General features: G+C 37.4%; 1 protein-coding gene across 1 annotated transcript in view; it reads left to right on the plus strand.

Moving 5' to 3' along the window:
• Positions 1-22,834, plus strand: part of LOC124721161 (inositol 1,4,5-trisphosphate receptor) — a 360,416-nt gene that overhangs the window by 240,831 nt on the left and 96,751 nt on the right. Inside the window, exons 34-36 of the mRNA XM_047245990.1 lie at positions 871-975; positions 8,751-8,932; positions 21,527-21,934. Coding sequence (XP_047101946.1) covers positions 871-975; positions 8,751-8,932; positions 21,527-21,934 — 695 coding nt within the window. The remainder of the gene's footprint in view (positions 1-870; positions 976-8,750; positions 8,933-21,526; positions 21,935-22,834) is intronic.

A 22,834-nucleotide genomic window follows, 5' to 3' on the forward strand; every position in this document is an offset into this window, starting at 1 on the left:
GATATGCTGATTTAAATAACAGCGCATGGAGACACCTTGAGTCTGCACTACAGAGTGGAAAGGGTTAATTGTACATAATTGCACTGACGTGATGAAAACAGTAATGTGAAACCGAATGGTTCTGAGCAAAGAAAAATTACATTTCTCTGAAAGCAGCCAGTCTCCACTGACATTTGAAGTGTATTTGCATCACTCTGCTGGAGCAGATAGGATATCCTTATCAGCTTGTATCTTCAGAGGAAATCAGATGACAGATACACCATCTGCATTGCTATTGTTTTTTGATTATTTATGTAATAAGTAACAATGTCAAGATTGGCATAGCACATAGGGTTGCTTTAGTAGAAGGAATAATGTTCATATCAAATATTTATACCCAGTCAGTCAAAAGAACATCGATACTTAGTGGCTGCATTAATAAGTGAACAGAAATGTTTGCATCACTGTTTATGACAGATGAAATTCTTCCCCAATCTTGAAGTTTACAGTAACTGTGTGTTGTGTAGTAGAATAGGTGGAGTTGGTTTGGCTGTTGAAACAAGGTAAATGTGTGGTTGGAACAGGAGGAATGTTGACAGCTGCAGCATTGGAAAAGTGGGGAGGGAGGATGGGAGTCCCATGTACCGTGAATATTAGATAGTTCTCAAACCATTATTTAAGTTTCATGTATGCTTCTCAGTTATCATGTATATCTTTTAATGTTATTTTTCAATCATAATGCTACTTTATATCTTTTCATCAGTCACCACATTATCATATGCAGGTCGACCATTACTGCTCAAGCACTGTGTAACATAGTTTTGAGAGATGATTCTGAAGTGTAAATATTTTATTTACATTCATTATTTTATTAATTTTTTATGTTCCCAGTTAAGCCAAATGGAATAGTGATAACAGAAGAGCTTCGAGAAGAACTAAACCAGGCAGCATTTGCCACATCTCATGCCTACGCTGGTGCTAGGAGTGCTTCTCAAGGTCAGCAATATAATTTTATTTTCAGCAGGAAAAGTATTCATTGTACTGTGTATTTAATATGTTACAGTTCATAAAACTAGAAAACAGGGTATAAATTAAGAAATTAGTTTCATGTTGGAGCTATCGTAACAGTATCCTGATTCTCACAATGCAAGTGCAGTAGCAGTATCATCACGGCATCATCACGGCTTGTGCTGCCTCGTGGAGGATTGGGGCTACAGTGAATGAGACACTGCAGAACAAATGTAGCAACTGTCCAATTTAACAAAATGAAAGCAGTTCAAACAGTCCTACATGCAATCACCATGATTTCTGAAACTGGATGCAAGATGGCAGTAGTCATGATGCAGGACTCAAATTCACAAGAAGCGAGCTTTGTGTCACTGTCCAGTCATTGTGACAGTTGTTTCCATTGTTTTCTTAACTCACTTAAGGTCAGTGCCAGTATGGTGCCAGAATTAGAACAGCAGATGTTATCAGTAGCCAGTTATTAATTCCTGCAAGGGTAGGTAGCTTTCCTGTGGAGACAACAGCTTATAGATTTCAGTGTTTACAAATCAACTTGGAAGCATAATTTCATCAGGTAGCTGCAAAAATGGGAATTTTGAGATCACTTGTTTATAGTTTAATTATATGAGATCAGATGAACGTGGCAACAAGTTCAGCCTTTCTTGGTCTCCAGTGGCTGTACGCCCTATCTGTCATTTAGGTCGTCAGTCATTCAGAGGGTCCTGAACATTATGTTGAAAATCTGGAGGGGCTCTGTCTGGTTGAAAGATGAAATCCTGACAGTGGAAAGCCTAGTTGTTACAGCATGTCAAGGTAACTAGTGCCTGTCACAATGTGTCTGATGAAGAAACATGACCCATCAGCCTTTTCTTAATTATAAACACGTTTAGTTTTAGTCAACTGCACTCCTCTTCCACAAATGAGTGGAGCTTCACTAACACTCAAATATGTGCATTGTGTGTGTTCACATTCCCTGAAATGTGGAAAGTTACTCCATTGTTAAACACTAAATTTCTTTAGAAACTATATTTTTTTCTTATTGGTCTGAACAAACTCACTAAATAGCTGACAGTCTTTTGGTGGCATTCTTTGGAGCCTGCCTGAACTGTGAAAAGTAGGGTTTTCATAACACTGTTAAACTGTTTCCTATATCTCAGCAATGTCTTGGCTATCTTGGTATGTATGTATGTATGTGAAGGGTTCTTAAGAAACTTGCACAGATATGTTCCAGTCTCCCTTCTACTAGCTGTAGTGTTCGTAGTTCGTACAGGATGGCCTGGCTAACTATGAACACTCCAAACATTTAATATATGAATAAATCATCATCACTTTTATATGCAGTATGTACTGAAAATGAAATATATGTAACTTTGAAGATCTGAGTCTGTCCCAGGAATGTCTATCAGTTGTAGATCACTGAAGAGTAGTTTGAGTATAGTCTGAACATTAGTAGCAATATGCACTGTTTGTTGTATCATGCTACGAATCTTCAGAGATCTGAGCATAGAACTCAGTGAGCAGCATTTTAAGAAGATGCACAGACAGATATATTGGGATGCAGCGAGTAGAACTGAAGGCATAATTCTGTTGTGCCACCCATAAGAATACAGTGAGCCCTGTAGCTAGTGTGCCAGCTGGTGGCCCATCTTTGAGTTGCGGCCCATCTTTGAGTTGCATCCTCTGCTGAGATGTGGGCAATGCGTCTTGTGTGGTTGACATGATGCCATTGATATTGCATTCCTCATTGGCAAATTTGTGCACCGTCGTTGGATAGTGTGGGTGTGGGTGATGATATGGGGAAAGCCTGCGCTATGGCACAGCGATCTTCTGGAGGTACGTGGACGACACATTTGTGGTATGGCTGCACGGGATGGGTGAATTACATCGATTTCTTGAGCATTTGAATCGTATCCATGCTAGTATCAAATTTACTATGGAAACAGAAAAAAAAACAGCTACTGCCCCTTTTTAGATGTTGTCGTTCACCATAAAGTTGAGGGCACATTGGGACACGCCGTATATTGAAAAACAACATGCACAAACCTATATTTACATGCCAGTAGCTGCCATCACCCCTCGCAGACCATAGGTGTCCTTAAGAGCTTAGTGCATAGGGCGCACTGTATATACTATAAAGATAATTTGCAAGAAGAGCTCACATACCTCAAGCATTTTTAAACCGAATGGATTTTCTCTGCAACAGATTCATAGAGCATTCAATCCAAAACCTACAATGCAGGTAGGTGATGGGGAAGAAGGTAGTAATTCCTTCAGATCAAGTAAGTTTTTGCCCTATGTGGATGCTCTTTCCTCGAAGATAGGCCATATTCTTGAGAAACACTATGTTAAGGTGACCTTCCAGCCCCACATGAAGATTGCAGCTTTACTCGCCTCTGTAAAGTATGATTTACTGCTTTGTAAAGCAGGTTTGTATCAGATTCCTTGTGTAAATTGTGAGAAGTCATATGTAGGTCAAACAACATGCACCATTCATGAGAGATGTGTGGAGCATCGAAGATACTCATGCTTATCACAGGCAGACAGGTCAGCTGTGGCCGAACATTGTATTGATACAGGGCATTCCATGAATTAGTGATGTGAAGATTTTGACATCCACCTCTTCTTTTTGGGAATCTGTCTTCAAGGAAGTTAGAGAGATTAGATTAGCTAATAATTAAATAAATAAAGATCATGGTTTTAATTGGGACAAAGCAAGTAATCTGGCTCTTGGGTTAATTAAACTGCAGAGAAGTCATCATGGTGGCAACACCACCGAACATACATCGATAAGCGAATCGGATGTCTGTACACCTTCGCCACAGGTGGTGCATGTGCAAGTGTATTTCTTTGCTGCCGACCAGCATCTGTGACCCACATGTGCAGACCACCGTGGTGGAGCATATAAGGCCACATTTGGCATCTTGTTGTCAGTCTTGTGACTCATTCTGAGGATGGCTGGATGATATGCGGCAGAAATATCAGCGGAGGAAATTTTATTTGCTCGGCTGCATGCCCAAAATTTAATGGACTATAAATCAAATAGAACGAACAAGGCCATTTGATGTTCACGATAAGCGTGACCCATTTCCACTGAGTGCAGTCAATATAATTCTTCTTAACCAAGGACATATTTTTTTCATTGTTGTGTTTATTGGCCTGGAAGTATTTTACATTTGTTGTAGCATCCAAGACTACTTTTTAAGGTCAATGTGTTGTAATGTTTTTAGCTAGCACAACTGCTATACTTTTGTAGACAAATCTTTGATACTGAGGGAATTTGAACTTATCAGATGTAATTGTGATGTGAAATTAATCTACTCTAGCTCCATTCAAGCTTTGGTGGTTGAACAGTAACAATGGCAACTTGTTGTGTCTATTGTGTATCTAAGTCCAATGAAATCAGCTGATCTTAACTTTCCACTGATTAGTGCAGTTATTTGGCTCATTTTTTTCCTCCGCCGCAAAGAAGATGAACCATGTGCACTTTGTACAACTACGTGTAGTAAATCTGAGTACAGAATACAGCATTGAGAACCTTCCAAATTAAAAGATGGTGTTTGTTTCCTCGTGCAAATAACGTGCTAAGGCTGGTGATCAATGCTATGATATGTTACAAATCGTGTTCGTCAGTTTAATCACACCATATAGCATGAGCAAAAATCACATAATTTGCATCACTGCAAAATACATCCATCAGTTGCTAATGTGCCAATTGTATCATTGTTAACCTGGAGATACTTGAAAATGCAAATGATCATCATGAATATTCCTCAGTCTTCTAGGCGGGTTTGCATGTATAAATCTACAGCTATGAAGTTAAAACAAAGGTTCAGTTGTCATTAGGGTTTGAGAAAGAGTTTTCTCATTCAAAGAAAGCATGTATGTCATGATCTAACACCAAATTTGTTGACGATTGTGTTCTTAAATTAGTAAGTCATTATGTATCAGGAGTTCATATCCTGTGCTTATATGATAAACTAATAAGTCCACAAAAGAGAGAATTTGGAAAATGTGTTTCATCTGTAAAGGAGACCAAATATAAGACACTAATGTGACCTATTCTTGAGAACTGCAAGAGGTTTGGGATCCACACCAGGTCAGATTAAATGAAGACACTGAAGAAATTCAGAGACAGGCTGCTAAATTCGTTACCGTTAGGTTCGAACAACATACAAGTATTTATGCTGGATGTTGCAAAGTAGTATAAAATACAATGAGCCTTAAAGACTGTAGTAAGGAAGGTGAGTGGTTGACTTTGATTTGTTGGGAGAATTTTAGGAAAGTGTGATTTACCTGTAAAGGCGGCTGTATATAGGACACTAGTACAACCCATTCTTGAGTACTGCTTGAGTGTTTGGGATCTACATCAGGTCATTTTAAAGGAAGACATCAAAGCAGTTTGGAGGTGGGCTGCTAGATTTGTTTCAGGCATGTTCAGACAATGTGCAAGTGTTACAGAGATACTTCGGGAACTCAAATTGAAATCCCTGGAGGCTAAGACAACATTCTTTTTGAGGAACACTATTAAGAAAAATTTAGAGAATCAGCATTTGAAGCTGGTTGCAGAACAATCCTACTGCCACCAACATACATTTTGTGTAAGGACTGCAAAGGTAAGAAATGAGAAATAAGGGCTCATACGGAGGCATATAGACAGTTGCTTTTCCCGTTGCTCTATCTATGAGTCGAACAGGAAAGGAAACAACTAGTAGTGGTACAGGGTACCCTCTCCCATGCACCATGATGTGGCTTGCAGAATATGGATGTAGATGTAGATGTACATGTACAAAATATGCAACATGTTTGTGAAGAGCTGTGAGTAGGTAGAGGGCTGAATTGTGGAAAACCAGTTGTGAATTATGCATCACAAAGATGCGCTGACTCAAACACTGCATTTGATTCATAGTTACTTGGCAGAACACTGCGTAGCTATAGCCAAGTAAGTATAAGATCACTGACGGCTAGCAATGCTGTCACCAACTTTCAACTGCAAACTTGCAAATGGCTGCAGGTGAAAACAATAGCTTTCTATAGAGCTGCAACAACATTTGCGAAAGAAATGTTTACAAAATTGTTAGGTGGTTGGTTGATATAAGCATGAAAGCCACATGAGGACATCATTTCCAAATCACAGGTTAAATAACAAAAATTCAAAAAGTGAACTTCACATCATCCCAAAGAATGCTGTCTTGAAAGCTAGGAAGGATTCCAGCAGCAGCAAGCTACTATGAAAGAGGACATACGTAAAGTGCTTTATGATAAATAATAATTTTTAAAACAGAATCATTTTATTTTCAAAATTGTGTTTGTCTATTGCTCTAAAGCTCGGGTGGGTTGTTCACAACTAATTTCATCATCAAATAAATATACCGCGAGTCTTAAACTGCCCAAAGGATTTACTTATGGGAATTACATACATGCTTCTAACTACTTTCTTTTCTGCAAATAATTCATTTTTTGTAACTGACGGAGTTACCTCATAATATTATCCCATAAGATTGGAATGAATGAAAATACGCTAATTTAATAATTTCTGTGTCCTAAAAGCCTCATACTTCACCCACTTCTCGTACCTCCACATTCACCTTCTTATCATCCTCTGCATCTATGACCCCTGTCACACCCTTCTTATGTCCCTGTCTGTCTAAGTTAGTAGGAATGCCTGGAGCTTCTTTGGCTCTCTGGGATAACAAAGGAAGGGGATAGGAATATTGCACCAGTGAGCAGACACTGGTGCAGGCAGAAAGAGTGTCATGTGTAGTACACAATGAAATGAGGATGAGGGAGACAGCAGTGATATCAGTGTTTGAAGGCAACAAGGCTGTGGACATAGGGGATGTTAGGATCGATGCACAGGAGCGAGTAATAGCCCCACGCACTCCCAACGAGACCTTGATTGTTTCAGTGCACACATGATGGCATCGTTGCAGCAGTACTATATTGGAAGCCAACCATTATGCATTTAAGCTGAAGAAAGCAGGCACTGTTTGCTTATTTTGTTTACGAATACATTGAGAAATACAGCAGGAGGCTTTGGACTTGCACAAAGATTAGTTCATGCCTGATAAAAGGCATGTCTGTGACACTGTTTATGTACTTCAGAGCAGACAGTCATTTGATGAATTAACAGCAAAACAACAGCTGTAGTGTCAGCTGTTCATCTTTTCTGGATAATGGCTGTACTTTAATTGATCTGCATTATCAATAGAGAATTGACTAGATAACACTGTGTAAAGTTGTAAGGAAAGTTTGTAAACTGCATGGGAAGTCTTGCACAAAGAATGCACAATGAAATTCCCACGAGAAAGATGACCGAAAATGCCAATGGATTTGAAAACCATGCTATGTGATCTGGACAATCGAAACCCATCAGCCAAAGGAGGAATTTCACTAACAGTAGAAGAAATGTTTTCACTGATTGCTTTATAGACAATGGTGGTAAAGTACCATGGCGAGACAAATGAATCTAAATCTGGTCAGTAACAATCGTAGTGGATATCAAATCAATTTATTCCTGAATATGAAAGGATATTCAGTTTGTATAACTAATGAATTGTGTGCAGTTATGTATTTTGTGGTTGCAATACAATAAAGCACTGATTACATTGAACTGGCTGAGGTAACAGAATTTATTTTAAACTGTGAGATGTGTCCCCTATTTTAAGGTATTTTTTCACTCCTTCAGTGAACAATTCCATGTCCAAACCAGCTGCATCTATGGCAGGCTGACAACCATTGCTGGAGTTGTGAACACATGTACACTGCCGTATTCACCGACGATTGCTGCTTCGTGGCGATCGGCGAGATTGCTGCTATGCGGCAGTTGTTGGTGACACGATTCACGATAATAAATCACTTGTGTGTATTGGGTGTTGCTGTATAAGGAGGCCACATCAGTAGTGAAAGCAAAAACATAAGTGGTAATGGGAGGAGGATAATGGAGAGATGATGAAAGAATTGGGTGTTGTCCTTAATATAAGAAGTTAGATTGTGGACAATGTGTTGGAAGTGTCAGTCAACTCCTACAGACGTCGTTTTTGTGGGAGCACCAGCTACAATAGGGCATCCAGGTTTGTTAAGTTTGTGGATTTTAGGGAGCACGTAGAAGGTGAATATACCACAGGAAGCTAAGAATGCAGATGCATTTGGGGGAGACATTCTTGGATAGTGATAGAAGTTCATGCTGGGTGTACAGAATGGAATCCATGCAGCAGACTTGTAGGTAGAAGAGTCCAACAGTTGATGGTTCCTTTCTACAGGTAATAACTTCAGCTTGTCACCACATTCTCTCATTGTCATCCTCTCATATTATCCTCACTTCCATTTTCCCTCACTCCCATGTCTTTGTTTCCCCCACTCCTCACACCTCCACATTTTTTCCCCTCACCTTTCTGTTCATCTATGACCTGTGACACTCTCTACATCCTTCTCTGTCTGATTGAATTAATTGGGATGTTTGGAGCTTGTTGAGCTTTCTAGTTTTTCCCAGGTGACTTACGTAATTCTGGGATATGTTAACTCTATACAGACCTCGAATTTAAAAGGTATTTGATTACTTCCAAACTGTTGCTCATTTACTGCAAGGATAATGTTTTATGATAGAATTATTTATTATAGAGTGAAAGAGAGGCATGTAAACTTTATTGAGATTAGACCCTATAATTAAAAGACTGGTGGAATTTCTTCAGGTCAGAAACTTATAGTGTGCCTCACCACGACAATTTTCATAAAATAAATAATTAATCTGAATATTTTGTTCATTACAGGTGAGGAAGTTGGTTCATTAGTTTTGGGACCAGGATCTGCTTTGGAAGACATGCTGGCTGAGAAATTAGAGCGACATCGTGATCGTGAAGACAAAAATAAACTGTCTACTAAAGTTTTAGTCATGCAGCCAATTCTAAGGTTTCTACAGCTATTGTGTGAGAATCACAATAGAAATTTACAAGTGAGTTTGTAAACATGCACTGAAACATAATCCCCTCTCTGTCCCTCCCTCCCCAACTCTCTCTCTCTCTCTCTCTCTCTCTCTCTCTCTCTCTCTCTCTCTCTCTCTCTCTCTCAGCAGAAAACTAGTCACATAGAAAACATAAATTAAAATTCTATTAGCAGACAGTAGAAATATGCTTGCAGATATTACACAAATATACATCAGAAGTAAGTAGATACCATACTCTTCTTATTTTACCCATTTGTGCTGGTAGCGGTCAACTGGCAGTTAGGATGATCTGTATTACATTAGGTTACCACGTTTACACTGATTTTACTCGTGAGGCCACCACTTCTGAAGCTGGCTTCAGCTAAACCAGAGAGACAAATCATTTGCAGTGTTTGTATCTGCTGTGTGTAAGCTGTGTTCTATGAGTTTATATGTTAGTAACCATTGCTGAAAGCAACAATGTTTAGAATATTGGAAGTTTACATGTTGTTACATTTCGTGTGTACCATATCTAAATTGGGAATGGGGAACCACATGTATTGTTTTGTATTCATGTGGGAAATAATGTGGAAAGCAAAATAATATTGGCATTATGTCAGACCATCAGTTGTTCAAGATTTGGTCTTTGTATGTCTTATCTGTGTCACTTAACTGCATTGAGTAGGCTGCAACTATTAAAAAGTGTTTTCTTGATTGTATATGATTGAAACCGTTTACATGATTTAAAAGACATTTTAACTAAATAATAAATGCTATAAAATTATATTTAGTTTATACGGATATTCCATTGTTTAAAATTATATTTTGATAACAGAAACTGGATGTTTAACCTGTGTAGTTAAATACATCCATGTTATGCAAAAGAACTAGCTAGAAGTTGCCAGGATGTATCTTGCAGTGACAGCTGTTGAATATGTGTGTTGCAGCAGTTGATTTAATTTGATTTAAACAGGGAGTTAAAAACAGGTGTTGTTGTAGCCCTCTATTGCCCACACACTCCCTGCGATTCTAATAAAGCCAACCAGTATCCTTAGAGAGTATAAGGAGACCCTTTACTGTTTCTTTATTAGACACAGCTACTTCAGGACTTGATGACTCAAATATTCTGTCTCTCTTGATCTCCAATGTTTCACATTGGGAGATTGTGTGTGGTGCGGTTTGAACACCCCGGACACGTAGGTTTCTTTGGCTATATTTCTTAAAGTTCCCATGACCATTCATTAGTCCTATCATGGTTTTACCTGTCTTCTGGTCAATCCCAGGATTGCAGAACTTCTCTTAAAATGTGGCTTTGGCATCATCAGCATGCCATATGTTTGCTTTTGGATCACAGTCCAATATTCGAATTGCTCCCTTCTGATCAAGTTTCATAGTTTTGATTTAACCAGCACCTTAGTGATGGTTGGGACAGGTTCCAGTCCAGTAAGTGGAGTCGTCACACCTATCCTGTGCAGCCTATCAGCTTGTTCATTGCCACTGAAGGGACCCACAGCAGGTTTGCCCTGTTGCTTTCCCCTAGTCTCAAAAGGGCTTGTGGCATTCTGCAATGACCTTTGGTCTCTTGCTGTAGCTGATAGAGATTTCAGATCTCCTTGGCTGTCTGAATAAATGTAGATCTTCTCTGTACAAACCCTGACAGTGGATATTTCTGCCTGAAATACCGTGACCAATTTCCGTAGAGAGATTGCAGTTTCTAGTCTAAGCTATATCCCATGTACACCACCTCAGTGCCTTCGTCTGTTTTCGACCTGTCAGTAAACCAGCCTGTCTCTTGCATAGTGATGTGGTTCTTCCTGCACTGCTCTGTACATCCAATTTTTACACTGAAACGTTTGTTGAAGCAGCTGGAAGTTACTGTTTAGTTGACCAGCATTTCCCCAACCATTCCTATATTTACCACATTCCCCATATTGGTGTGGGATTCAGAATATCCTAAAAGTATCCAGTTTTTTCATATACGCCCCTGCTGCTGCTGCTTCCATTTTAACCCACAGGTTTAATGTGGGCATGTTCAGTGTGATCTCCATCCTAGTAATTGATGTGCTGCCAATTCCATTTGTTATGGCTATGCACCTTACCAAGCTCCTTGGCAGCCACCTGATCTACTTTGTTTCACCATACTTAAGTCCCAAAGTTATTGTAGGTCCTATTACAGTGGTGTACATCCAGAACATACCCTTGGGGTTTTGACCACAGTTTCTCCTGTCTCTTCTAATGCTCATAACAGTACCTTTTGCCTTGGAACACATATTCCTTATGTGAGGGACCCATCATAGTTTCGCATCCAAGGTTACCACTAGATACTTCAGTAACCCTCTGCTGGCAGAGTTTCATCAGGAAACTTAAGATTCCAGTAAGTGTACCGGATAGGCTTCCTTGTGAATACTGCAGCAACAGATTTCCTGGGGCTGACCCTTAGATTGTGTTTCCTGCACCAGTTTTGTACAACATATCCACATTGTGCCAGTGTTCTAAAAAATTTGCCAAGTATTACTATGACTAAGTCATTTGCATATCATTGGCAAAAGTACCCTATAGTATTTAACTCTTCAATGAGTTCATTCACCACTAGATTCCCCAGTAGTGGGGACAAAATCTCTCTTTGTGGACACCCTTTAGTGGAGTTGATCACCGTTTTTTTCATTCATCAAAGTGGTGTCTGCCTTTCTTCTGCTCAACATGATATTAATCCATTTATATATATGCTGGCCTCAGTGCCATTTTCTTCTACATCTCTAACCATGGATTGAAAGGTCTTATTGCTAAAAGCCTCCTCGATATTCAGGACGATGCAGAGAGCAATTTCCTAAAAGTGTAGTGCTTTATCCACCTTCCCATTAAGTTGGCATTAGTGAAGTGGTGCTTCCCGTGATTGGCCTGATTTATGAGCCTGTTGTTTTATATGTAGAGGAACCTCAGTTAGCCTCATTTCCCTAATGTGCATATTAACCAATTTTCTAATGTCTTTAAAAGAAAGGAGGACAGACTGCAGTCTCATATCCTTGGCCTTGGTATGATCAGTTATCCCTGGCTTCAGAGTGAAAACAATCCTCACTGCCGTACAAGCATTAGAAATGATTCCTGCTGCTAGACTAATCCTAACAGCCTACATAGGCATCTAATTAAACTGTTTCCAGCTGGTTGCAGTAGACGTGGAAAGATTTCATGTGGGACTGGTGACTTGAATGGTTGAAATGTTCCCACGGACCACTGGATTTTTGTTTGAAATCAGCACATGCTCTAAGAGATTTACTGTACTCCCCTTGATTGCCTGTAAATCACTGCCTCTCAGGGACTGAATCTTGGGCTATGTTGTCTGCCATAGAACACTGAGGGAAGTGAGTCCTGAGAGGCACTTCCAGCGTCTTGCTTGCTGTCTCTGTGTAGTCACCATCCTCCTTCCTTAGAGTACATCCTGGATTAGTTGGTATTATGGTGAAAATTTTGTGAAGTCTAGCACAAGTAGCTGGACTTACATTCATGAGGTCTGGGCTTCAGTTCCCTGTGTGGCAATCTAGATTAAGATTTTTCATTGTTTCCCTAAGTCACTAGAGGCACACAGTTATCTGAAGCTGTACTGAAGCAATATCTTGTGGCATAGCTGAGCAGATTGTCAATCAACAATTTGCAGATTATTTTTGAAAATACTGCACTCAAAAAGGCAGCCTCTATTCACAATGGTTAACTTCTCCCTCAGTAGGTGTCTGTGTTGAGTTCATGTTAGTGAATTGTGAGAGATCTGCACCTAAGAATAGCATATATTTATTTCTGTATCCTTCCGTAGACAAAAAATATTGTATGGATGTTGTCCAAATATACATATAAATAAATAATCAGTAGAGTAAAACACTGTAAGTACCTCTATGAAATTATTGAACCAACAGGACTTGAGGGGGGGGGAAACAGATTGCAGAAAATCAAGAAAGCATCTGGACTTGTTTCAAATTTGTATAACAAAAAATGCCTGTCAAAAGGCACTAAAATCAGACACTACAACACAGTAATCAAACTGACAGCCACATATGCAAGTGAAACACTCTCATTGAATTGAAAACTAGATTTACAAGACATTAAGAAAGGAGAGAGAAATATTATTAGAAACATTATGGGACTATGATACACACAAGATGGATACAGACTGCAGACCATTGAGATAACAGAAAAAGTATCAAACATTGACATTGACATCAGAAAGAGATGAATGAAGTTCTGTGGACACCTGGACAGATTAACTGGAAACAGACTAACTAAACATCTATTGGAATACATGACATCTTTCAAAGCATCAATACCTTGGGTAACTGAAGTTGAGAAAGATTTGACAAAAGCAAAGATTGGCGTAACAAACACATCAGACAGGGATACGTTGAGAAGCAAAATTAAGTGGAAGATTATTCCAGAGATGGAACCAAAACCATCCCAACCAAAGTGGACTGAAGAAAGAATGAAGACCTTCCAGGGAAAAAATGAAGAAATATTGGGAAAATAAGAAGAACCCTAAGGAATATTGAAAACCTCCTTCTTATCGTTCTCCAATGGGGACATTCACAAATAATAATAATAAGAATAATAAACCCCGTGGAGGTCCGGGAAAAGAATAGGCCTCCGGTATGTTCTGCCAGTCGTAAAAGGTGACGAAAATAACAAACCACTAATAGGGCTAACCCCCCCTTTTAGTGTGATTAGTTGGTTCAGGACAGAACTAAAGAAGCCTCGGACAAGTGCCGTCATGGTCAGGGATGACGCTTGAACCCTATGCCCGCCCACAATGGTAACGACACTGCTAGCCAACTGGAAAATGATTTAAATCCAAATAGAGGTGTTTTGCAGGATATGCTTCCTGCGACCACCCTAGAAGGAAAACAAAGACAGAGGATGAGATGGTCAGATGAAGTTAATCGACACCTCATGTTCTGTTACTACCAAGCAACAAACCTAGGAACCAACACAACTGGATACCAATCACAAGTATACACAACATTTATTACCAGATACCCAGAATTAAAATTTTTAACAGAACAATGACTAGCTGATCAGATTCGTGTAATAATAAAAAATAACAGGATACCCCAGTCAGAATTAGAAAACATCAAACAACAAGTACAACAGATACTGGAACAAAATAATGTGCAATCAGAAGAAGAAGAAGAAAATACAGTAATGGACTCAAACATCCCAGAGCAAACAAACAAAGAACAACACGCATCAATTAAACAATCAGAGGAAAACGAAATCTTAAGACAGCCACCAGAACAAGCACAAATAGAACATGAAGTGACACACATGTTAGATATAGAAGAAAAATTTCAGCTGACATATATAGAATACAAAGACACAAATACAGACATTAGACCATTCTTGCATAGACCGCCAAATAACCCACAAGTCGAAACAACAATAAAAACTATCAACACAATCATACACAACAAAATAAATGAAAATACAACTATGGAAGAGTTACAACTACTGGTTTATGTAGGAGCACTCACTACACTAAATATACACACTAGGCAGAGATCAGAACCAACCAACACACAGAAGAAACCCACAAAACCAGCATGGCAACACAGGCTACAGATCAGAATAGGAAAACTGAGAAAAGACATCGGACAGCTAACACAATTTATAAGAAATGAAATGTCAGGAAAAAAAAAGAAAAATGTTAGGTAAAATCTCACAACAAGAAGCGATAGAGCAATTAGATGAAAAGAAGCAGAAATTACAAGCATTGGCCAAACGACTTAGAAGATACAAAAAAATTGCAAATAGAAGGAAACAAAACCAAACATTCAACTCAAGCCAAAAGAGATTTTACCAGACAATAGATAACACACACATTAAAATAGACAATCCACCAAACATAACAGACATGGAACACTTCTGGAGCAACATATGGTCAAACCCGGTACAACATAACAGGCATACACGGTGGATACAAGCAGAAACAGACACATACAAGATGATACCACAAATGCCTGAAGTGATAATTTTGCAACATGAAGTCACCCAAGCAATTAATTCTACTCACAATTGGAAAGCCCCTGGAAAAGATTAAATAGCAAATTTCTGGCTAAAGAAGTTCACCTCAACACATTCACATCTAACTAAATTATTTAACAGTTACATTGCAGACCCATACACATTCCCTGATACACTTACACATGGAATAACTTATCTGAAACCTAAAGATCGAGCAGACACAGCAAAAATCACACATCTGCTATACATGGATGATCTAAAACTACTGGCAGCAACAAATCAACAACTCAACCAATTACTAAAGATAACAGAAGTATTCAGCAATGATATAAATATGGCTTTTGGAACAGACAAATGTAAGAAAAATAGCATAGTCAAGGGAAAACACACCAAACAAGATGATTACATATTGGATAACCACAGCGACTGCATAGAAGCGATGGAAAAAACAGATGCCTATAAATATCTATGATACAGACAAAAAAGTAGGAATAGATAATACAAATATTAAATAAGAACTAAAAGAAAAATATAGACAAAGACTAACAAAAATACTGAAAACGGAATTGACAGCAAGAAACAAGACAAAAGCTATAAATACTTATGCTATACCAATATTGACCTACTCATTTGGAGTAGTGAAATGGAGTAACACAGACCTAGAAGCACTCAATACACTTACACGATCACAATACCACAAATATAGAATACATCACATACATTCAGCAACAGAAAGATTCACATTAAGCAGAAAGGAAGGAGGAAGGGGATTCATCGACATAAAAAACCTACATTACGGACAGGTAGACAATTTAAGAAAATTCTTTCTAGAACGAGCAGAAACTAGCAAAATACACAAAGCAATCACTCATATAAATACATCGGCTACACCACTGCAACTTCATAACCACTTCTACAACCCTTTAGATCACATAACATCAACAGATACGAAGAAAGTAAATTGGAAAAAGAAAACACTACATGGCAAGCACCCGTATCATCTAACACAGCCACACATCGATCAAGACACATCCAACACATGGCTAAGAAAAGGCAATATATACAATGAGACGGAAGGATTCATGATTGCAATACAGGATCAAACAATAAATACCAGATATTACAGCAAGCATATTATTAAAGATCCCAATACCACAACAGATAAATGCAGACTTTGCAAACAACAAATAGAAACAGTAGTTCACATCACAAGTGGATGTACAATATTAGCAAATACAGAATACCCCAGAAGACATGACAATGTAGCAAAAATAATTCACCAACAACTTGCCATACAATATAAACTAATAAAACAACGCGTTCCCACATACAAGTATGCACCACAAAATGTACTGGAGAATGATGAATACAAATTATACTGGAACAGAACCATTATAACAGATAAAACACCACCACATAACAAACCTGACATCATACTCACCAATAAAAAGAAGAAATTAACACAACTAATTGAAATATCCATACCCAATACAACAAATATTCAAAAGAAAACAGGAGAAAAAATTGAAAAATACATCCAACTGGCTGAGGAAGTCAAGGACATGTGGCATCAGGATAAAGTTGACATTATACCAATTATACTATCAACTACAGGAGTCATACCACACAATATCCACCAGTACATCAATGCAATACAGCTACATCCAAACTTATATATACAACTACAGAAATCTGTAATTATTGATACATGTTCAATTACCCGAAAGTTCCTAAATACAATATAACATATACCATACAGTTAAAAGGAAGTCACGCTTGATCAAGGTCCGCGTCACTTTCCATTTTTAACCAGACTTAACGTCTGAGAAAGTAAAGAAATAATAATAATAATAATCACAGATAAATGGAACATACAAATATGCAGACTGTAAATGATAATTGTTTACAGTGTCCAACATTGGTGTAGATTAATTCAAGCTGAACAGTTTTATGTAGGACACCTTTGATGTATCAATTATGAAAGTAACTCAAATCTGCGTAGAAAAACACCTTACTTACAGCACATTCACATAACACAAGATTTTCATGTTCTCTCACACTCTGCCTTCAAACACATCCCTATCCCCACTCTCATTCCCCACCAGTCTGGATTTCTAGTATGTTCACAGCACTCTCTCCTGTCACTGTACAAAAATTTGTGACTATGTGAATTATTTCTCATATTTGACCTTTTTTTTGTCTTCATTGCACCATAGACTTAGTTGTGCACTTACAGATTGTAAAACTGATGTTTATTTAAAATTTATCTAACAGTTTTGTGAGTGTTATCAGCGTAAAATTAGCGATTAAATCGTTTTGTTTGTCTGGCTTTCTGACTATGAAACTGCTGTGCTTGCAATGGTTAAGTGTGGTTGAAATTGTCAACTTTATTATGTTTTGCAAAAATCATTCTTCTTTTACTATTCTCATGGGCATGTTATTTAACGAAATATCCAACAAAGCTGATGACATAACGACATACTCAGTGAAGACCAGAAAAGTTTGAATATAGGAAATAATTTGTATAGTCTCAAATTTTTGTACAGTGGTAGGAGGAAGTGCCACAACATAAATGAAATCATGACTGATGGGGGATGAGTATGGGGTTGGGGGTGTGTTTGATGATCACTTTTGTACAGTACCTGAATAACTTGTAAACTGTAGCCTTTAGTGAAAATATATTTGAGTAAAAAATTAAACTACATTAAATTTCCTACAAAAGGGTTCTTTTAAATTTTTCTCTTGGGCTAATAATTTGCATGTAGAGAGTGAGAAAATTTAAAATCTCATGCGACATGCATGTGCTGTAGTAACTTAGGTGGTTTTTGTACTTTGCTGACTTGATAGACCAGAAGTGTCCCATATAAAATTATTCATCTGGACTTCCTCTATACTACTGTGGTATGTTGGAAACAGTTATTATTTACATCATGTATACGCAAAATAATACACACAAATAACACAAAATGATACAATACATTTCATACAGTTTATATATGTATATGACTGCTGTTATTAGAAATCATATGCGCTTCTTCATAGACCACCTCATTCAGCAAATCCTTTTATACACAACAATGATTTAGTAAAGGTTTTACATCACACAACAGCTGTTTGTTAGATATTTAAATATAAAGAAAATGTTTGCTGCCAAAAGACTGTACTTACAGTTTTCGATCATTAGAGACGTTATTTCAAAAATGTCATTGTTCAGCGTATTACCAAGTAAAAGCATTGTTCAAGTTGGCATTTCTTAAATCTCGCTTTAAATTTATTTTTGTCTTGCAACTTTCTGATATAGACTGTATAGTCTGTTGTAAAAGTTTAAAACCACTGTGACTCACATACCTTTTGTGTTAGTTCTTTTTGTTTTTGCTGTGTATGTAGTGCTGTAACTATGAAAGTCAGCATTTGTCAGTATTCAAGGTAGGCCCTTATATATAAACTCATCCGCATATAATGAATGTTAGTATTTGTAAGTTTTCTGAATGAGTTTTCAGTGTGCTTGTGGAGGACTATTTATTATTATTCGGATAGCCCTCTTCTGTAACAAATAAATAAAAGAAATTGTTTTAAGTGGCAAGTGGTGAAATCCCAAAATATTATTACATGTATTGTAAGAGACTAAAAATAGCCGAAGTTTGCCATCCTGGCAGCTTCTGAGATAAAAACATCTGTCATAATTGTAAGGGGGGGATGTGAATCTTCAGCATTGGCCTAGATTTTCTCGTGTCTATGGCTAGATGTAGATTTCTCTTTTGACTTATTGTCGCAAACTGCATGTAATTTGTTGTATTTACATTTGACGTCAACTTGTTTGCATTAAACAAAGAGTGGTCGTACATCAGGTCTTTATTGGTAATTCTATGCAGCAATTGCTTTGGCAGAAAGAGTGGACATACATGAGGTTTTTGTTGGTAGTTTTGTGCAGCAATTGCTTTGGCACGATTATCATCATCTGTGGACAGCATATGACTTTGGCTGTAATATCTAGGGTGTGTACATCATTTATACAGGTAAGAAGTAGTGTGGACCAAGAATTCTGCCCTGTGGTAGTCCTATTTCCACTTTTTTTTCCTACCTCAAGCTAAAGTGATTTTGTGATTTGAGTAAGGTGGCATCACTTCTACAATCTGTGTTCTGTTTCGTAGGGATGATTCAAACCCTGTTTTGCCAGGCCCTTGAATACCTAGTGCCTTAAATTTTTCTAAAAGGATGCCATGCTTGACAATATCATATGCTTCGGAGAGAACTAAATTAACTCCTGATATGCTATTGTTTTTTTCTAGATGTCTCATTATTTGTTCAGTATAGCACATTACTGCCGTTTCTGTGATTTTACCTGACTGAAAGCAATGCTGACTACTGGATAGTACCTTACGGTCTTTTAGATATTTTTTGATTTGGCATTTCATCAATTGAAACTCAGTTGGTAGAGCACTTGCCTGTGAAAGGCAAAGGTCCCGAGTTCGAGTCTTGGTCTGACACACAGTTTTAATCTGCCAGGAAGTTTCATGTCAGTGCACACTCCGCTGCAGAGTGAAAATTTCATTCTGGATTTCATCAATTTCTCCAGTATTTTGGAGAGTGCCAGAAGGAATAATATTGGCTGATAGTTTCCTACCTTACAGATGTCTTCATTTTTAAATAATGGCTCCACTTCTGATATTTTCAACCTTTTAAGAAATGCTCCTTCACTAAATGATAACTTGACAATTTTTTGTGGAGCAGTGACAACTATGAAAGACACCAGTCCTTCACCTACTCTTGCTGAAATTTTAAGTTTCAAGCTCTTTACAAGTTTTAACACTGTTGAATCTGCCTCATACTATAAGCAGCTTTTGATCATTTCGGCCTTTTGGTTTTGTCTTCCCCATAAATTTCAAACTAAATGAAGCTGTTACATTAATGAAATAATTATTTGTGTAATATGGATTTCTTTTCAATATTAATGTGTGATGCATGTTTGAGAATGATATCCTGTTATTCACATCTTTTCCCTGATTTGGGCTTCAAAATTGCCAAAACAGTATTTGACTTGTTTTCCAGTTGTCTACTTAAGCTGTCATTAGTTGGAAATTTTTCCTTAGCAATAATTTTTTGATAGATACTCATGTAATTCTTAACATAGTCTATCAGCTGTGGATTTGTGGATGTTTTCATTTTAAAAATTAGTCTTTTTGACTTCTACAAGAATTTTTAATGCCAGATGTGATCTAGGAGCTTGTATACATGTTACCACGGGATCTAATTTTTGATAGCTTCTTCGGAAAGCATGTCTCAAAAATCCCATGAAATTTGAAGAGCAGGAAATTATATGCATCATCAGTATTTGTGTGGGACAGCACTTCTGCCTAGGATTCATTGCTAAAGATATTTGCAAAGTTTACACAATTTTCTGTAGAAAAATTTATTTCGTACACCCTGTGCTTTTGTTTCTGTCAGTGACAATGAGGTCATTTTGAGGACAAAAGCTCTTTGATCTAATAACCCTAAATCAGAAATTGTTCAGTATAACCCCATAACTAGGTTTGTACAAATAAAGGTATCATGACGAATCACAACAATTTACAAACTGTCTCTACAGCGCATGCACAGTTTTGTGATAGTTGTAATCGTCGTCACACCTCTGTTGAACCATATTTAGTGTGTTTCGTCTTTCAGCCGCTTGTAGCATTCATTCAGTTTGCTCAGATGTTTTTGGTTTAAACGCAGTGCAAATTACTTACATTCTCATGCTGAGCAAAACGTGTTTCAAGGATTTATTCTCATTGTTAGTGCAATATTTACGTACATATTTTTTGTAATGTTACACAAAAAGCAAGGTTAGTGATAGTTTGCATGTGTGTGGTTTTCTACATTACTGAGGAAGCACAGTACCGGATAATCTCAAAAAGACAACTACAGTTCAAGAGATGCAGAAAAACACACATGCAAACACCACACAAAATGCTTACGTAAATATATGTTCACTCGATATCAAGAAAAAATTTTCAAAATGCACTTTGCTGAGCATGAAAAAATATGTAACTGATGCAGTGTTTCATTATTTAAATAATAAATGACAGCTGCAGGCATTCCAAAAACATCAATAATGACATATGAAATTGAGTCAAATGTTTCTGCTTCCCAGTTATCAGTTCCCATTATATCAGTGGTTTTTGTTAGATAATAAACCATTATTAGATAATAAACTAGTCCCCGACATGAGTATTTTGATGCCTATTATGTGCACATACATAAAATGCGAGGGGTTATACTATACATAACTTTTGCAGCTTAAAATGTTATTCCCCACATTTTACATTTTACCGCATGTTACACCATTTTTTGAAGTGCCTTGAAAAGTGTAAAAGTGGGGTTTCACTGTATTTCTATTTGTGTAGCTGCTAAATTTGAAAATATATTATCTTTAAGATTATTTGTGTTATTTGTTATTCTTGTATGGTCAAACTATGTACTTTGTATCATTTTCATGGAATGTTTCACACTGTATTATGAAAAATGTTATAAAGTCATATTTAGTATGAAAATAGTAGAGGTGTTGAGTCATTAACAGGCATATAAATATACATTGTTCTTAATTTTAGTGTTGGTAGCTACAGTTTTTTTTTCTCCCAACAGAATCTTCTGCGAACTCAAAATAACAAGACATATTATAACTTGGTGTCAGAAACACTGATGTTTCTGGATTGCATCTGCGGCTCCACAACTGGAGGACTGGGCTTGCTTGGACTATACATAAATGAGAATAATGTTCATCTCATCAACCAGACCTTAGAGACTTTGACAGAATATTGCCAAGGTCCTTGCCATGACAACCAGAATTGTATTGCTACTCATGAATCAAATGGTCTCGATATCATTACGGCACTCATACTAAATGATATAAATCCTCTCGGAAAAACAAGAATGGATCTTGTCTTGGAGCTGAAAAATAATGCCTCAAAATTACTCTTAGCAATCATGGAAAGTAGAGGAGATAGTGAAAATGCTGATCGGATCCTGTACAACATGAATCCAAAGCAGCTGGTGAGTTGATTCCTTTTATTTTTTTCCACAGCAACGCCATTGTATTAAGTTGTAACATTTATTTGTTTTTGGGAGGTTGAGGACATCGCCAGTAGCATTTCAAATAACCACTAAAGGTAGGGTTTCCATAATCCAAGAACCAAAACCAAGGAAATAGTCCAAGCATTGTCACCATCAGCAAAGGAGTTGTAATTACTGAAGGAAATTAGTCCAGGCATTAATGCTGTCAGCAAAGGAGTTGTCATTAATGAAGAAAATTAAATTAAGTTCATATTAACTAACTTTTTAATTGAAACATTAAACCCAAATTGCTAAAATGTACATAATTGTGCTGCTACAGTTGAGATATATTTTACACCAAGCTTTGTACAAGTCATATTTCTCTGAGCATTGAACAGATAACATGAACGTGCTCAGATTCTGAATGAGTCTGCAAAAATGAATGCAACTTATATTTTTTATGTTATACTGAATTTGGAGCATTGCATTGACTGAAGTTAAAGCCATCCTGTTCCTTTCTTCTGTAAATTGTGTGCTCACTATAGAAAATACTTTCTCCCCATTAGCATTATGCCCTGGAATGGAGAAATAGTGTAGCACAATCCCAAGTAGTTCTGAAAATTGCTCATCAGAAAAACAATCGTCAAAAGATTTTGCCCACTTTTTATGAGGTATAATCTCCAAGTTCTGATTCTTGGTGTCTCCCAGAAAACATTCAAGATTTACTATCAGATCAAACAGCAATCTCTCATCTGTTTTACAAGTTTCTTGCGTCCAGTTCAATGAACATTCTGCACTTTGCCAATCAGGTACAGTCTTCAACAGTATCCATTCAAAATGTTTTAAGTTGACATAAAGGCTGGCTCTATTTCATGAGGCAATCTATAAGTGTCTGATAAA

Source organism: Schistocerca piceifrons, chromosome X (assembly GCF_021461385.2).
Source record: "Schistocerca piceifrons isolate TAMUIC-IGC-003096 chromosome X, iqSchPice1.1, whole genome shotgun sequence".
In the NCBI taxonomy this organism is placed as follows: domain Eukaryota; kingdom Metazoa; phylum Arthropoda; class Insecta; order Orthoptera; family Acrididae; genus Schistocerca; species Schistocerca piceifrons.